At 32.6% G+C, this 14,146-nt stretch overlaps 1 protein-coding gene across 1 annotated transcript; it reads right to left on the reverse strand.

Moving 5' to 3' along the window:
• Nucleotides 1–853: 853 nt before the first annotated feature.
• LOC106061707 (26S proteasome non-ATPase regulatory subunit 13-like) lies at nucleotides 854–12,833 on the reverse strand. Its single transcript, XM_056033546.1, has 11 exons — nucleotides 12,663–12,833; nucleotides 9,010–9,088; nucleotides 8,725–8,759; nucleotides 8,504–8,559; nucleotides 7,662–7,792; nucleotides 6,944–7,105; nucleotides 5,899–6,114; nucleotides 4,785–4,847; nucleotides 4,074–4,154; nucleotides 3,778–3,894; nucleotides 854–1,640 (listed from the first exon to the last, which is right to left on the reverse strand). Exons 1-11 carry the CDS (start codon nucleotides 12,758–12,760, stop codon nucleotides 1,545–1,547), a joined length of 1,134 nt encoding a protein of 377 aa, XP_055889521.1. The 5' UTR covers nucleotides 12,761–12,833; the 3' UTR covers nucleotides 854–1,544.
• Nucleotides 12,834–14,146: the final 1,313 nt, after the last annotated feature.

Here is a 14,146-nt window from a genome sequence, read left to right on the forward strand (position 1 = left end):
CTATCTAGTGCCACTTTTTCCCAGCTGCTAGTGTTGATTTTGAAGAGCATACATCTGTATACCGTAAAAGTGGGCAACCAGCGGCTCTCCTGCCGATCCAATAGAAGGCAGGACTACAAACAACCAATGTTCAAACAAGGATACCACAAATACTGCTTTCACAGATTTTTTTTGTCTTTTAGTTGTAGTAACAAAAAAAAAGTTTGAGAACCTCTGTACTAAAAAAAGTTTGAGAACCTCTGTACTAAAAAAAAAAGTTTGAGAACCTCTGTGGTAAAAAAAAGTTTGAGAACCTCTGTACTTAAAAAAAGTTTGAGTACCTCTGTACTGTGTAAAACTTGTTTGTAAAAATGCTTGACGTGTTTTGGATGTTTCTTCAGATTTGAAGATGCTCAACCCTCTTGCAGGATGACGGGGGAAAGACAGAGGTCAGGATTCAAATTCAGGATCATGGAGACTACAGACAGAAAGTCCAGAGTGCATACCACACAACCAGGCAGCTTACTAATGTATTTTCATTATGGTGTCTTAATCCAGATAAATGTTACAATGTTCCCAATTTCTATAACTTTACTTTGTAAGTTTTTAGTTTTAGTAAACTTTGATCTAATAGTGGTAGTTGGCCTCCTTCCATCACTCATAGGACAACTGTGGCTTATCTTGTAGACAACAAGATGGAAGGGGTATTATTTATGGTCGGAATGATTTTGCCCACACAGCAGTTCCCCTATCTCCACGCAGCTGATGTGTCCAAGGGAATGGCAAATATCTGACACAGTTTGGGATCAGTGGCGTCGCAGGTTCTGCCAGGTTGTGACACCGTGTGGACACAATAAAAACAGAGACTAAAATCAAAAGTGTTTGTATCAGTTTAATCTGGATATGACTTATCCTTTACTGTATACACTGACTTTGGTCATAAGAAATGCAATTAAACTGGGTGATTATTAGACTTTGCTAATAGTTAACTCTCATGAGTACAATATTTAACATGTGACCCGATGAATAAAAGGTTACCAAAAATTACTAGCTTAAATTTTTTTTTAGAAAGGGAAAAAACAAACATTCAAAATGTGTGTATATTGTTAAGCAAACAGAATGATTTCTTGAAATAAAAACCCAGACAGACTATGAGAATGTTCAATTATTTTTTTTAACCAACATATGATATTCTTAAAACTCAATTATATTAATACGTTTTTTTTTTATGGAGCTATTCTTTTATAAATATTTTTATTACAAGTGTATTTATGTGGTACATAGATAAAATATAATCTTTAGAAAGCTCTTTCCCACTTGTTTAAAGACCTACTGAAATCCAAAAATGTCCAAAGCAAACTTCTAAGTTCATTTTACGTATTCCTACTGGGTCACATGAGTTGTTTTTAAAGATTAAATTAATATTACTTTTTTCCTGGCATGTCTGCATTGTGACTGGACAAAAGAAAAAAAATGAGATTTAAAAACAAAATGATAACAAAAAAAAAAAAAAAAAAACTCGATGGATGAACATTCAGTTAAATGATAAATAAAAATGTCTGCCACTAAGTGAGAATATCATGAGCTGTATCTTCTAGCAGACGTTCCATGAGACCAATATCTTTACCCAACTGTTCTAGTCGTACTTGCATACTTGCAATCTGAAAGTTTGAAATGAGAACAGTCAATTAGTCTTTTAATTAATAGCAAACATTCTAAAGATCACTGGAGTCTCTATAAATAAAAGAAACTCCACAAACTTTTTCACCTCTGATCTCTGACTTAATGTTTTTTTACGCTTCTGTAATAAGAGGCTATTGTAGACTGAAAAAAAGTTAAAAAGTTTCAAGCTACAAGTTAAGTCACTCAGTTTTTTTTTTCTATGCCCACAATAACAATACTGATCAACTAAAACAAGCACACATTATCACTGTATCCATCTCGTGACAGTCATTTCTGATTACTAGGCTCCAACACATCCATCTTATGAGCGAAATCAATAAAGCAACCATTTCATTTTCAAGCTATTCAATATGAGATATTATGATAATAAGTATATGAGACAATATTTGTCACAAAACCAGTTTTCAATAACTTCAACTAATATGTTTGTAACAATCTAGTAATTAGCTCCAACTAACATGTTTATAACAATCTAGTTACTTCAAACATGTTTATAACAACTAACATGTTTATAACAACTAACATGTTTATAACAACTAACATGTTAATAACATATCTAGTTAACTTCAACTAACATGTTTATAACAACTAACATGTTTATAACAATCTAGTGAACCTCAACTAACATGTTTATAACAATCTAGTTAACCTCAACTAACATGTTTATAACAACTAACATGTTAATAACCATCTAGTTAACTTCAACTAACATGTTTATAACAATCTAGTTAACTTCAACTAACATGTTTATAACAATCTAGTTAACTTCAACTAACATGTTAATAACAACTAACATGTTTATAACAATCTAGTTAACTTCAAGTAACATGTTTATAACTAACATGTTTATAACAATCTAGTTAACTTCAAGTAACATGTTTATAACAACTAACATGTTTATAACAACTAACATGTTTATAACAATCTAGTTAACTTCAAGTAACATGTTTATTACAATCTAGTTAACTTCAAGTAACATGTTTATTACAATCTAGTTAACTTCAAGTAACATGTTTATTACAATCTAGTTAACTTCAAGTAACATGTTTATTACAATCTAGTTAACTTCAAGTAACATGTTTATTACAATCTAGTTAACTTCAATTAGCATGTTTATAACAATCTAGTTAACTTCAAGTAACATGTTTATTACAATCTAGTTAACTTCAAGTAACATGTTTATTACAATCTAGTTAACTTCAAGTAACATGTTTATTACAATCTAGTTAACTTCAAGTAACATGTTTATTACAATCTAGTTAACTTCAATTAGCATGTTTATAACAATCTAGTTAACTTCAAGTAACATGTTTATTACAATCTAGTTAACTTCAAGTAACATGTTTATTACAATCTAGTTAACTTCAAGTAACATGTTTATTACAATCTAGTTAACTTCAAGTAACATGTTTATTACAATCTAGTTAACTTCAATTAGCATGTTTATAACAATCTAGTTTACTTCAACTAACATGTTTATTACAATCTAGTTAACTTCAAGTAACATGTTTATTACAATCTAGTTAACTTCAAGTAACATGTTTATTACAATCTAGTTAACTTCAAGTAACATGTTTATTACAATCTAGTTAACTTCAATTAGCATGTTTATAACAATCTAGTTTACTTCAACTAACATGTTTATTACAATCTAGTTAACTTCAAGTAACATGTTTATTACAATCTAGTTAACTTCAAGTAACATGTTTATTACAATCTAGTTAACTTCAAGTAACATGTTTATTACAATCTAGTTAACTTCAAGTAACATGTTTATTACAATCTAGTTAACTTCAAGTAACATGTTTATTACAATCTAGTTAACTTCAAGTAACATGTTTATTACAATCTAGTTAACTTCAAGTAACATGTTTATTACAATCTAGTTAACTTCAAGTAACATGTTTATTACAATCTAGTTTACTTCAACTAACATGTTTATAACAATCTAGTTTACTTCAACTAACATGTTTATAACAATCTAGTTGCTTTCTAGAGTTATGCTCAAATAAAGGGGACACTAAGAATATTGCTTTTGAAGATTCATGTTTTGTAGCCACATATCATTACTTGTTTAAAATATTACATTTTCAAAAAGGTATATAATAGCTTTACCTGTTTACGGTCTAACACTCGGGGCTGCACCCAGGTCATGTGACACTTTTGCTCTATTTCATCAATGGAGCCTCGGACAAGACCCAAGCTTAGGGCTTTCATAACTAGGAGTTCCACCTGGAGTTATACAATATCATTATATGCCCAATTCAACACTGTTCTACCATTAAATAGACAAGTAAATATACTATTAAATATTAAACCATAAAACAATATTTTAAGAAATCAATTTCAACAATGTAAATAAACTTGACAAAATGGTCTTTGTATTAAAAAAAAAAATAAAAGAAAATTACCAGGTTTTTATCAATTTTTGCAGTCTGAGCAATATTATCAAAAGTTAGTTGCCTGTCAGTGGCTGGTCGTTGAAAGGTCATCTAAAGAATAAATATTTATTTTAGATTAAAGTGTGAGATATGTGGTTGAGTGGTATAAGCCACTTGGCTACCTATAAAGGGAAATCGAGAGTTGTGTTTGCCACAAACAGAAGCCTTCTTCGAGATACCCACTTCCCCCACATGTCCACAACAAAGATTGGACCATAGCCCAGTTAGTACACTATAACATGAAGGCAATTCAAAAATGTACAGTCTGACTAAAATGAACATAATTGGTTTCTCATTACAATCATCCCATTTGTATTGTGATCAGTCCTAGGCCATATTGTTCACAAAGCTTTATTTATGAATGGAATATTTTGGTAGAACCTAGAAATCAAGTCCATAACCTTCTAACTGTATTGTAAGAGCCACACAGCTTTGAAAACACAAAAATCTTATAGTCAATTGAATTGGCATTGCTCAAGATATCATACAAAATATTTTTTTTAAATATATTCTAGGCATTTCATATATTTTTTAAAAATAACACAGCAAAGGTTGAAGCAATTGAGGACTACGACTAGCATGTGTAAAAAAATAATTTCATATTTAATAAATGTGCTGATAACCCGAGGTCATTTAATAGCGTTTTATAAATCCCCTTTGTGGCTTTGATAAAGTCCTTACCTCCATCAGGCAGAGTAGATTAATCTTGTTACGCATCACCACTTCATTGGCCTTAAGGTCAGGCTGGTAGAGGAACAAATATCAACATCGTTTATGGTTTCAAAAGTAGTTTGCACATTTAAAGCAATACAGAGTCATTTTTTTATTTTCTATTTCATAGATGAGGTCATGCAGTTTCATTATTAAACAAGTGGCCAAACAGTATTAATACTGTTATAACCCTATTCGCGACAAAAAAGGGTTAACTGTGTGTGATCAGCTGACATTTGTGACACAGGCCAGCAATACAGTTTAGCGTGCTACATCGAAGGGCAAGGGACAGTACTGGCATGAACTTTGCACGCAAATATGACCACTGTTATGGTCATCTGATCATAAGCCTGCGTGTACCAGAGACAGTGTGTAGGAAAGCGGCAGTTCAAGACCGGAGAGCGTTGAGACCGGGACTGTTAGTCAGCCAGGAAGAGACAGTAGAGTTATGAGTTTAGTACGGTGATATACGGTCTAACGTTGTAGCAGTTGACTGTGTTGCCAATTGTGTCGTATTGGCTGTTTGATTTGACCCTTATTAAAGTACCAGATTATTTGGAGTCTTGTTATCAGGTTCTTGATGTGTTGTTTGTGTTTAGCAGTGTTTACAGAAGGCCTGATTAGGAGAGAGAATCGTAACAATACTAACAGTCTTCATCTGGTCATGATATGATAAAGTATCCCACGCTAAAATCTACTCATCAAAATATCTTCCCTTTATATCTGGTCAAGTCAAAGTAGCTTCCCCTAAACCTGCTCATCAAAATATCTCCCTTTATATCTGTTCAAGTGAAAGTAAGTAAATTGTGGGATGCATGGCTAAATGGTTACACTATATTTTTGGCTGCCTATTAAGGGGACTCGAGTTCTAATCCCTGCTTGAGCTGATTTGTGTTTCGTGAGCGGCTAAAAGCAACACGTATACCTCCTAGATAATCCACACAGGCCCACAAAAGTGTTAAGACTAGAACTAGAGCATGAAAAATGGAACAAAAAAAAAATCTAAAAAATTCTATCTTAACATCAGCTATTGACTAAAAAAAAATATTTAGTTCATGTGACATGAATGAAGAATACAACTGACCTGAGTGGACCATTTCTCCCTGAGAGCAGTGAACTTGTCAATGTCCCCACTGTTAAAAGCATACAACAGATCCACGAGCCACTCCTTGTCGGAACCTTTAAGAGAGGCCAGAATGTCATGGGCCAGAAGTTCCCCAAAGTTGTACACACCTTCTCCAATGATAGCAGCTAGCCCAATGTTGAAAGCTCTTTCAACTTGTTCTGCTCTAGGCATGTCCTGTTAGATACACCAAAGCTAATCTTAACAAATCTTGGGATATGCAGTGGCTGAGTGGTAAAGCTCTTGGCTTTTGACCCATGGGTCCCCGGGTTCGAGTTCAGGTGAAGACTGGGATTTTCAATTTCAAAAGCCCACCCAGCTCTACTAGGTACCTGACATAAGTTGGGGAAAAGTGAAGGCGGTTGGTCATTGCACGGCCGCATGACACACTCTTTAACAATGAGCCACAGAAACAGATGACCTATACATCATCTGTCTCATAGATCACAAGGTCTGAAAGGGAAACTTTACTATCAAATCTTATAATTAGTTCCTGTAAGTTTATAAATATAGAAATTAGAGATAAAGGTTTAATGCTTATACAAAGTAATTTATATTTCGTTACAACACTGGCTTAGTGCCTATCTTCTGAAACAAATTTCTTTTTATTATAAAGTAAGATAAACCAATATTTTTTGTCCAAATTATATATATCTTATCTTATGAAATACAGATGTTCCTTCAAAAAAGAAGATGATTATAGATTCTCTGCTGTCTTTAGTAAGACATAAGGCTGGCAAAAAAGCCTTTTGGTAATAATCCAGACTTATGTTTATGAAGAACAATGTACAGAGTCATGAACTTAAAAGTCTAGTAGGTTGTTTTTTTTATTATTTTTTTTTTTAAGTTAATACTGTTGGTCATTGTTCTATAAACAAGATGAATACAAATCTTAGAGAATTCAGTTTAGCAGTTTTCATCATAAGCATTAAATTAGCACTTTAAGTTTGAGAACAAATATCTATAACAAACAATAACTAACCAACAAATTTTTTAAAAATCTTACATTCAACTCTGTGCAACCCAAAAATCTAAGAGCCTCCTGGTAATACTGCGCATGGTTGCCCATCAGTTTATGGTAATTGCTGGTAAGCTCATAGAACCTTCCATGGACAGTGGTCACTCCATCAATATCATTTAGGATTTTTTCACATTCTTCAATCAGAGCCTGCAGAAAATCAAGTCAAGTAGTTAATGAACAGGAGCTCTAAAAATTAGGAAAAACATTCATAATTAAACCTAGACCAATCATTATAGAAGGCCTCAGCACTGAAATGCGACGTCACGACCTCTGACGTGGAAAGGATCTATTCGTCTAAACTTCCACAGGTTGTGACATAGCAGGTCAGTGTTGAATCTTCTATAAACAATAGGTCTCACTTTTTAAACAAGAATAAATGTCACAAGATCTATCCCCTTAACAAACAGATACTTCTAACATTCTGAAAATCTTTAGTTGCTCATTAAGAAATTAAAAAAATAGATACAACTTCATGGCAACTGGCTTCATAGCACAAAATTCCCACCTATTTATAATAAGCATTTATGAAGAAATAAAAAAGGGAGGTGACTACTGACATAATAAGATGACAAAAGTTTTAAGGTAAGGCCAGCCCACAGAGAGCCTGAGAAGGGGAAAAACCCAATCAGTTGAGAAAAATGTCTTAGTTTATGTTGACCAGAGTAAATGTCTTAGTTTACCAGAGTAAAATGTCTTAGTTTACCTTGACTGGAGGGAAGTCTTTGTTCTTCAAGTAAATGATGCCCATGGTTGTCATACACAGCACTTTGGCCTCCTCACTGGCTTTCACTTTTTCTTTCAGCTTTTCCAAGAACTCAATAGCCTGCTTGGGATCTAACACAAAAATAACATTTGAATTGAGACAATGATGACTAACTATGACATCTATTTCTTATTCAACACAGCGTGAAGCTTACTCTTTACAATATAATGACCCAGTAACATACTCCTTACAATAAAGTGAGCCTACAACATACTCCTAACAATATAGTAACCCTTTATAGTGTGTTATTGGAGTAAGGGCATATGTCCCTGTAAATGCATATATAGTATAGGAATATCCTCTGAATTGTATTCATTTTTGGACCAATAAAATAAAATGTCGAAGTAGTAACATCTTGAATAAGAAAACTTCGTTAATGGTGAAAAAATGGCTAGCTTCATGTTGTAGCCATAGTTTTTAAAAGGTATACGATACTTAATGTGCATTTTATAGCACTGCAAAATCAAATTTTCTAAGCTCTTACATTTGTTGCACAAAATAATCTCAATACAGACCAACTAGTGCTTCGTGTAAAAATTATGGTACATTTCTGATATATTTAGTTGGAAGTTCAATTTAGCATCCTTAACATTGTTTGGTTTATGGTGAACGTCTCCATGACTAAATAATTCTGTATAAATAATTCTAAAAGATATTTGGGTTTTCGGCACAAAGATCAACATGGTTTACTTCCATTGAAATAAACCTTTAAAAAATAATTTCTTTCTTTAATAAGTACACTTAAAATGTGCAACCCTAACAAATGAATAAATTGAATTTACCATGAATTTGTCTAACAACATAGACACAGATCTCTGCCAATGATAATGGATTGATTCTAAGAAAAAGAAAAGAGCAAAGAAAAAAAGTATTACTTTTATAATAGATGAAGCTTTAAATTTGATAAAATAAATTTTGGCAAGTGAAAAGAAATTCATGAGAATAAGTACTCATTATCATTAGATCTTCGTAATCAATTACAAAAGTACAAGACTGGATTTACCTATGCTCAAAGTCTGACAAGAAATTTTCATACAGCTGTAGAGGAAAGAAAAATGAATAGATTAATTAAGTTTAATTGTGTAATTAATGTTATGGAAAATAAACAAGAGTGTTGTTTTATTTAAACCCAGCAACTTTTAATTTTTATAGTGAAATTCAAAAGGAGAATTAAAAAAATCAACTTATTAAACCTTTAAATGTGACCAGGACTTTTTTTTTTTAGCTGAAACTGCATTCTCAATTTTCTTATGCTAAAATGTTAATTTACTGATTGACAATTACTTACTCGAAAGATTCCATCTCCTTTTGTAAATATAGGATTTTTGACAAATTGTAGAAGCCTTAGAGTCAACTGATGCCAAAGTCTGAAGAAATATAAGAAAAAAAAAAAAGAGTTAATTCTTTCAGAAATTTTTCTTTTTCCAAAACCATTTCCATGAAGATGAAAACAAAAGAGCCTCAATGAGAAACATTTGTCAAACAAGCCTCAAGTGAAACTGCCACTAGCTATTAATAATAATTAATATTAATATTCTCAAAAAATTCAATAAATAATTATGAATACTATGGAAGGATGATGAAAAGGGAAATAAACCTGAACAATTAACCCAGTTAAAGAAATCCTAAACAAAGAACCATCAGGAAAATTTGTTCTAGTTGTCAGGAAGTGACAGAAACTGTTTACCATTGAAGTTTAATTTGGCAAATATTATGAATTTCAATATTTTTATTCAACAGCAAGAGGTTTTTATAAGGATGACAGATGATCAGCCTTTACAAGAAATGTTCTAAGAAAAATCAGTGACAAAATGCTGGAGCCTAGTTATGAAAGACTATAACTAGGTACTAAGGGAACAACAGCTCTTCAGCCATTCAGCTTGATAAATCTGTGTGAAAAGAAGAAACTGAAGGTCTTTGTGAGCACACTTTTCTTTTTGAATCCAAGACCTAATCACAAAGAAGCATAACATATTTTGCACACACGCAAAAAAAAAACAGAAACAGTGGGCAACTTATACAAGTGAAAATGTACTTTACACATGAAAGTTAGCCTGTAAAATGTTTTCTTGAGAACCTGCCTTAAAAACATTTCTTTAACACTGAAGTGGAATTAGTAAAATATTACTTTTAAAACATCTTCATGAAATCTAGTGATTTTAATGACATTCACACTAAGACATTGCTCTTCAAAAGGAAGGGGGCAAAAACGAATTATTCATTGACAGTGGTACTTCAGTTTACTGATCCAAAGTGAATGGTAATTGTTCAAATAAAGTTTTAAGATGACTTCCAATTTGAAAATCCTTAAGTTAAATATTAAAGACAATCAGCACTCATGTACTTAGAAATTTATTTTTACACTTTAGAGGATGATTCATTTTCTATTCTTTTCTGATAGAGGATGTATTTTAGTTTTGTTGATATTTAAACAAAGCCAAATTTAAGCTTGTTGTGTACAGAAATTCAATACAATAACATTTTCCTAGGACTCTTAAGTAAGGGTTGTATTACACTTCCTAGTGCAAGGTTTGGTAATTTAATAACCTAACCCTTTCCATTGTAGTTATTCGTTGAATTTTAAATACCCAAGACTATCTATTACACACAAAAACTCATTTTTTCAAATCTCAGTTTTATGGTTCAGCTGCTGGATTGATTTTTATATGCTTTATTCTGCAAGAGTTATGCTTTTTTTTTTTTTACAAAGTACTAATGATTAATAGAATTATCATACAAAAAAAAAAAACATATGTTTCATGGCCAATCAGATGAGCCCATTATATGATACATATGACCAGAAGAAATCATTATTAGCTTGTTCTACTGCACATAACTTATTTGGTGTAATGAATTCAAGAATATATTAATTTTACCTTTCCTGACCCCCACCATAGGGATTAGAACTAGTCAACTAGTTTAGAAGATTAGAAGACAAGGACATAGCCACTAAGACATGATGACCGACTATATAATTTGAGGACTATTTAAAATGCAAGATCCTGGACATATGAGCTTTGAGATGAAATGATTCATCTGTTGTGCACACATAAACACACATCTTACCGTAATATCTTGATAACAGAAATAACTTAGATCAACAATTTAAAATCTTACTTTAAAAATTCAATCTTAGAGATAATGCAGACAACTATCTCAAGTTTAGCATCACAATCTTCAAAGAATCAAAAGCCAGAAAGTAGAGCAGTCAAAATAACTATTTAGACATTGAATATTAGTGTAACAACTCTCACTATCCAGGCTCTCAACAAACACTGCACCACAGGACACAACTAAGAGCTTGACAACACAACTCAGGATTCCAAATGTCTTTAATGTCTAATAAATCCTAGCCAATACTGTACAACTGGCAACACATAGCAATGACTGTACAGATGCTTCACCCTAGATAACTATACTGCCGTATCAACTCTGCACTGCAGTACCAAGCTCTACTGGCCTCCCTGCTTTATCCTGGACTTGTACTGGATTCAAATGTACCAGACTGACTTCACACTGGACTCACTGTTCGGAGTGGATCTTAAATCATAAAGCGTAACTCGTGAAGTCAAGGCTCTGAGACCTTTGCTCTTTATATAGGGTCCCCGAAGGCCTTCTTGAAAATGAATGAACCTCATTCATTCCTTCAGGATGATCACAATACAACACAGAAGTTTCCCGAAGCGTTGCTGCAGTGCCATTTGTCATTCATCACGGTTGACTCCCTTGCCTTATCTGTGTTAGCTGATTACACACACACAACAGTTATAACAATAGATTATACAAGCCTTACTTTGGATTAGACACTTGAGAAAGCAAAGATATAGGAGGGAACTAATTGTGATAGAAATGGAAATACAGTAATTGTGATGATTATACAAGTCTAAGTCCAGATCTAGGTTATAGATCTAAGGTTTAAAAATTAGATCTCTCTCTCTTGATTATCTAAACTAAGACTAAGAGTAGCTTCATAAGACTCAGTAAGAGTAAGCTGTGTAACACTGTTAGTGTAAGTCTGTAACAGTCTTACGCTCTAGATTTCTAGATCTAGCTAAATCTAGATATCTATATAATAAATTTAATAGATCTAGAATCTAGATAAACCGGTAAAAGTTTACATCAAAGGACCCTTTTGAAGAATGTTACGCAAGTGGCTCCATCGCGCTGTCTATCACTACAGTAATCAGGTCACAAGGTCACTACCGGCTAGACGGTGTTGGTAGTATCATGTAATAGATCTAGTCATTCTCTAATGACATGAAAACTCTGGCTAGAAACTACATTAAATATAAATTTTATAAAGATTCTAGAGTAGTCTATTCACTAGATCTAGACTCTGTCACTCTAGAATCTATTACTATCTAAATTATTATAATTATTATTATTATACTATAGTTAACTATACTCATCTATAGTATAATAAGTATATTATCACTATCACATACTTCACATACATATAGTATTTATAAAAAAAATAGTATTAATAGTTGATATATAATAGTATAATAGTAATTTATAAAATTTATTATTGATCTAGAATCTAGATTCTAAATATAATAATTAGAATAATATAGAATTTCAATTTATAGAAAAAATTAATTTTAAATTTAATAAATAGTCTAGAATAGTCTAGATTCTACTAGAGATCTATTCTAGATTTATACCTTGAAGGCTTGATTCTTGATTAGTCTTAGATTTTAGATGTAAAACGATTTCAAATTTCTAGATTCTAGCTGTATTCTAAATAGAATAGTACATCTAGACTAGAGATCGAACATTAAAATAATATCCAAAATTGAAAATATCGCCCAAATTTGATGAATCACGAATGAAAGAAGAAATGGATTGTAACGTTACGATTGTTTTCAGTCTAAATCTCTATACTGTAGTAGACTTACGTTAAAAAAAAACTTTTAGAACATTGATTATAACAAATCTTACTTTTTATTGTATAATTCTTCAAGAAGTCCCCATTCGGTAGCAACATCTCCGCTACTCTTCCTTTGTTGCTCAGCTAAATATCCAGCTACGATAGGCATGACTGTTTTACTTTTCAATCGCTAAGGGAAGTCGGCTTCTAGCCTCAGGCGTTTCAATGTTTCTTTTCGCAGAAAAGTTCCGAAACAGGGAGGTCACTTTGTATTGTACTCACAGACCTATAAAATAGTTTCACCAAAACGACTAAGTCTACCTATCTATATGAAGTATATGTCATTGTGCTTAGATTCTATATTTCTTAGAAGTAAGGACATAGGATCTACACTCTTGGTCCCAAAATACGGCCTCTTCAACTGTACGGCGTAGATCTGGGATGGCCGAACAACTCTATAGGCCTATACATCTAGATCTACCACATTTCAATTTTTCTTTAAAAATGAATTTGAAAATTGAGGCAGGGCGTTACATTAAAAAAATAGTTTTGGTTGGGCTTTATAATGCAGTCGACGAGAATTTAAGGCTATAAAACTGATAGGCCAAAGAAGTGATTAGCATACTTTATAATAGAAGAGTTTCGGGCCGTTCGACTGAAGAATGATATTGAAAGTGACAGAAGTTGAGGGCTAGAAAATTTTGATCGGGGTGGGGCAGCGTAGCAATGTGGGCCGTTTTATTGATGGATTTTAAAATTGTTCCAGGCAATGTAGGCCTATACATATATCAGCTATTTCAACGTAGCACAGGTATCAGCCGTTGGCTAAAGTAGGCCAATATGCTACTGGGTTATAGGCCTGCTTAAATGATCTACATCAGTGTGAGCTTGCGCTCCCAGAGCTATATCTTTATATATTTTATTTTTATAGGCTAGTGCCAAACTTATTAGTACTTCCGCTTTTTGTGTATAAAAAGTGATGCCACGCTGTTTTAAAACAGTTCAGTGTACAGTTGACCAGTGGTCAGTACCATATCTGTCTGTGCGACAGCTAAAGATCGTTGTGGTCTGTCATCTAATTATATTTTTATTCCGGTACCTGGGACGGCCTGTAAGTGTAGAAATATTTTATATTTTTTACTAGATCTATACTATGTGTAAGGTAGTTATTTTATTTTCTACTGGACTATTTGTCATAATAGTTGGCAACATGTTGTGTTGAAGATGGCGGCGTCCATCAGTCCTAATAGAATATTTTATAATATAGTTTTGCATTTATGTTTTGCAGGCTATTGTTACTGCTGTGTAACTGCTGTGTAACTGCTGTGTTACTGCTTTTAACTGCTGCTTTGAGCTGCTGTTTATAACTACTGTTGTTAGATCTATTCTAATTCTAGGGAAGCTAGAATCTAGTGTTATTTTGTTTCTGTAGTGTGGCCTTATTAGTGGCTTAGTTATAGTCTGTTTCTTGCTTTAGCTAGTTAGTAATTAGTTTAGTCTAGTTAGTAAGGTACTAAGACTTAAAGTGTTCTTGTTTTAGGGTTAGAGTTATTGG

This window comes from Biomphalaria glabrata, chromosome 6 (assembly GCF_947242115.1).
Source record: "Biomphalaria glabrata chromosome 6, xgBioGlab47.1, whole genome shotgun sequence".
Classification (NCBI taxonomy): domain Eukaryota; kingdom Metazoa; phylum Mollusca; class Gastropoda; family Planorbidae; genus Biomphalaria; species Biomphalaria glabrata.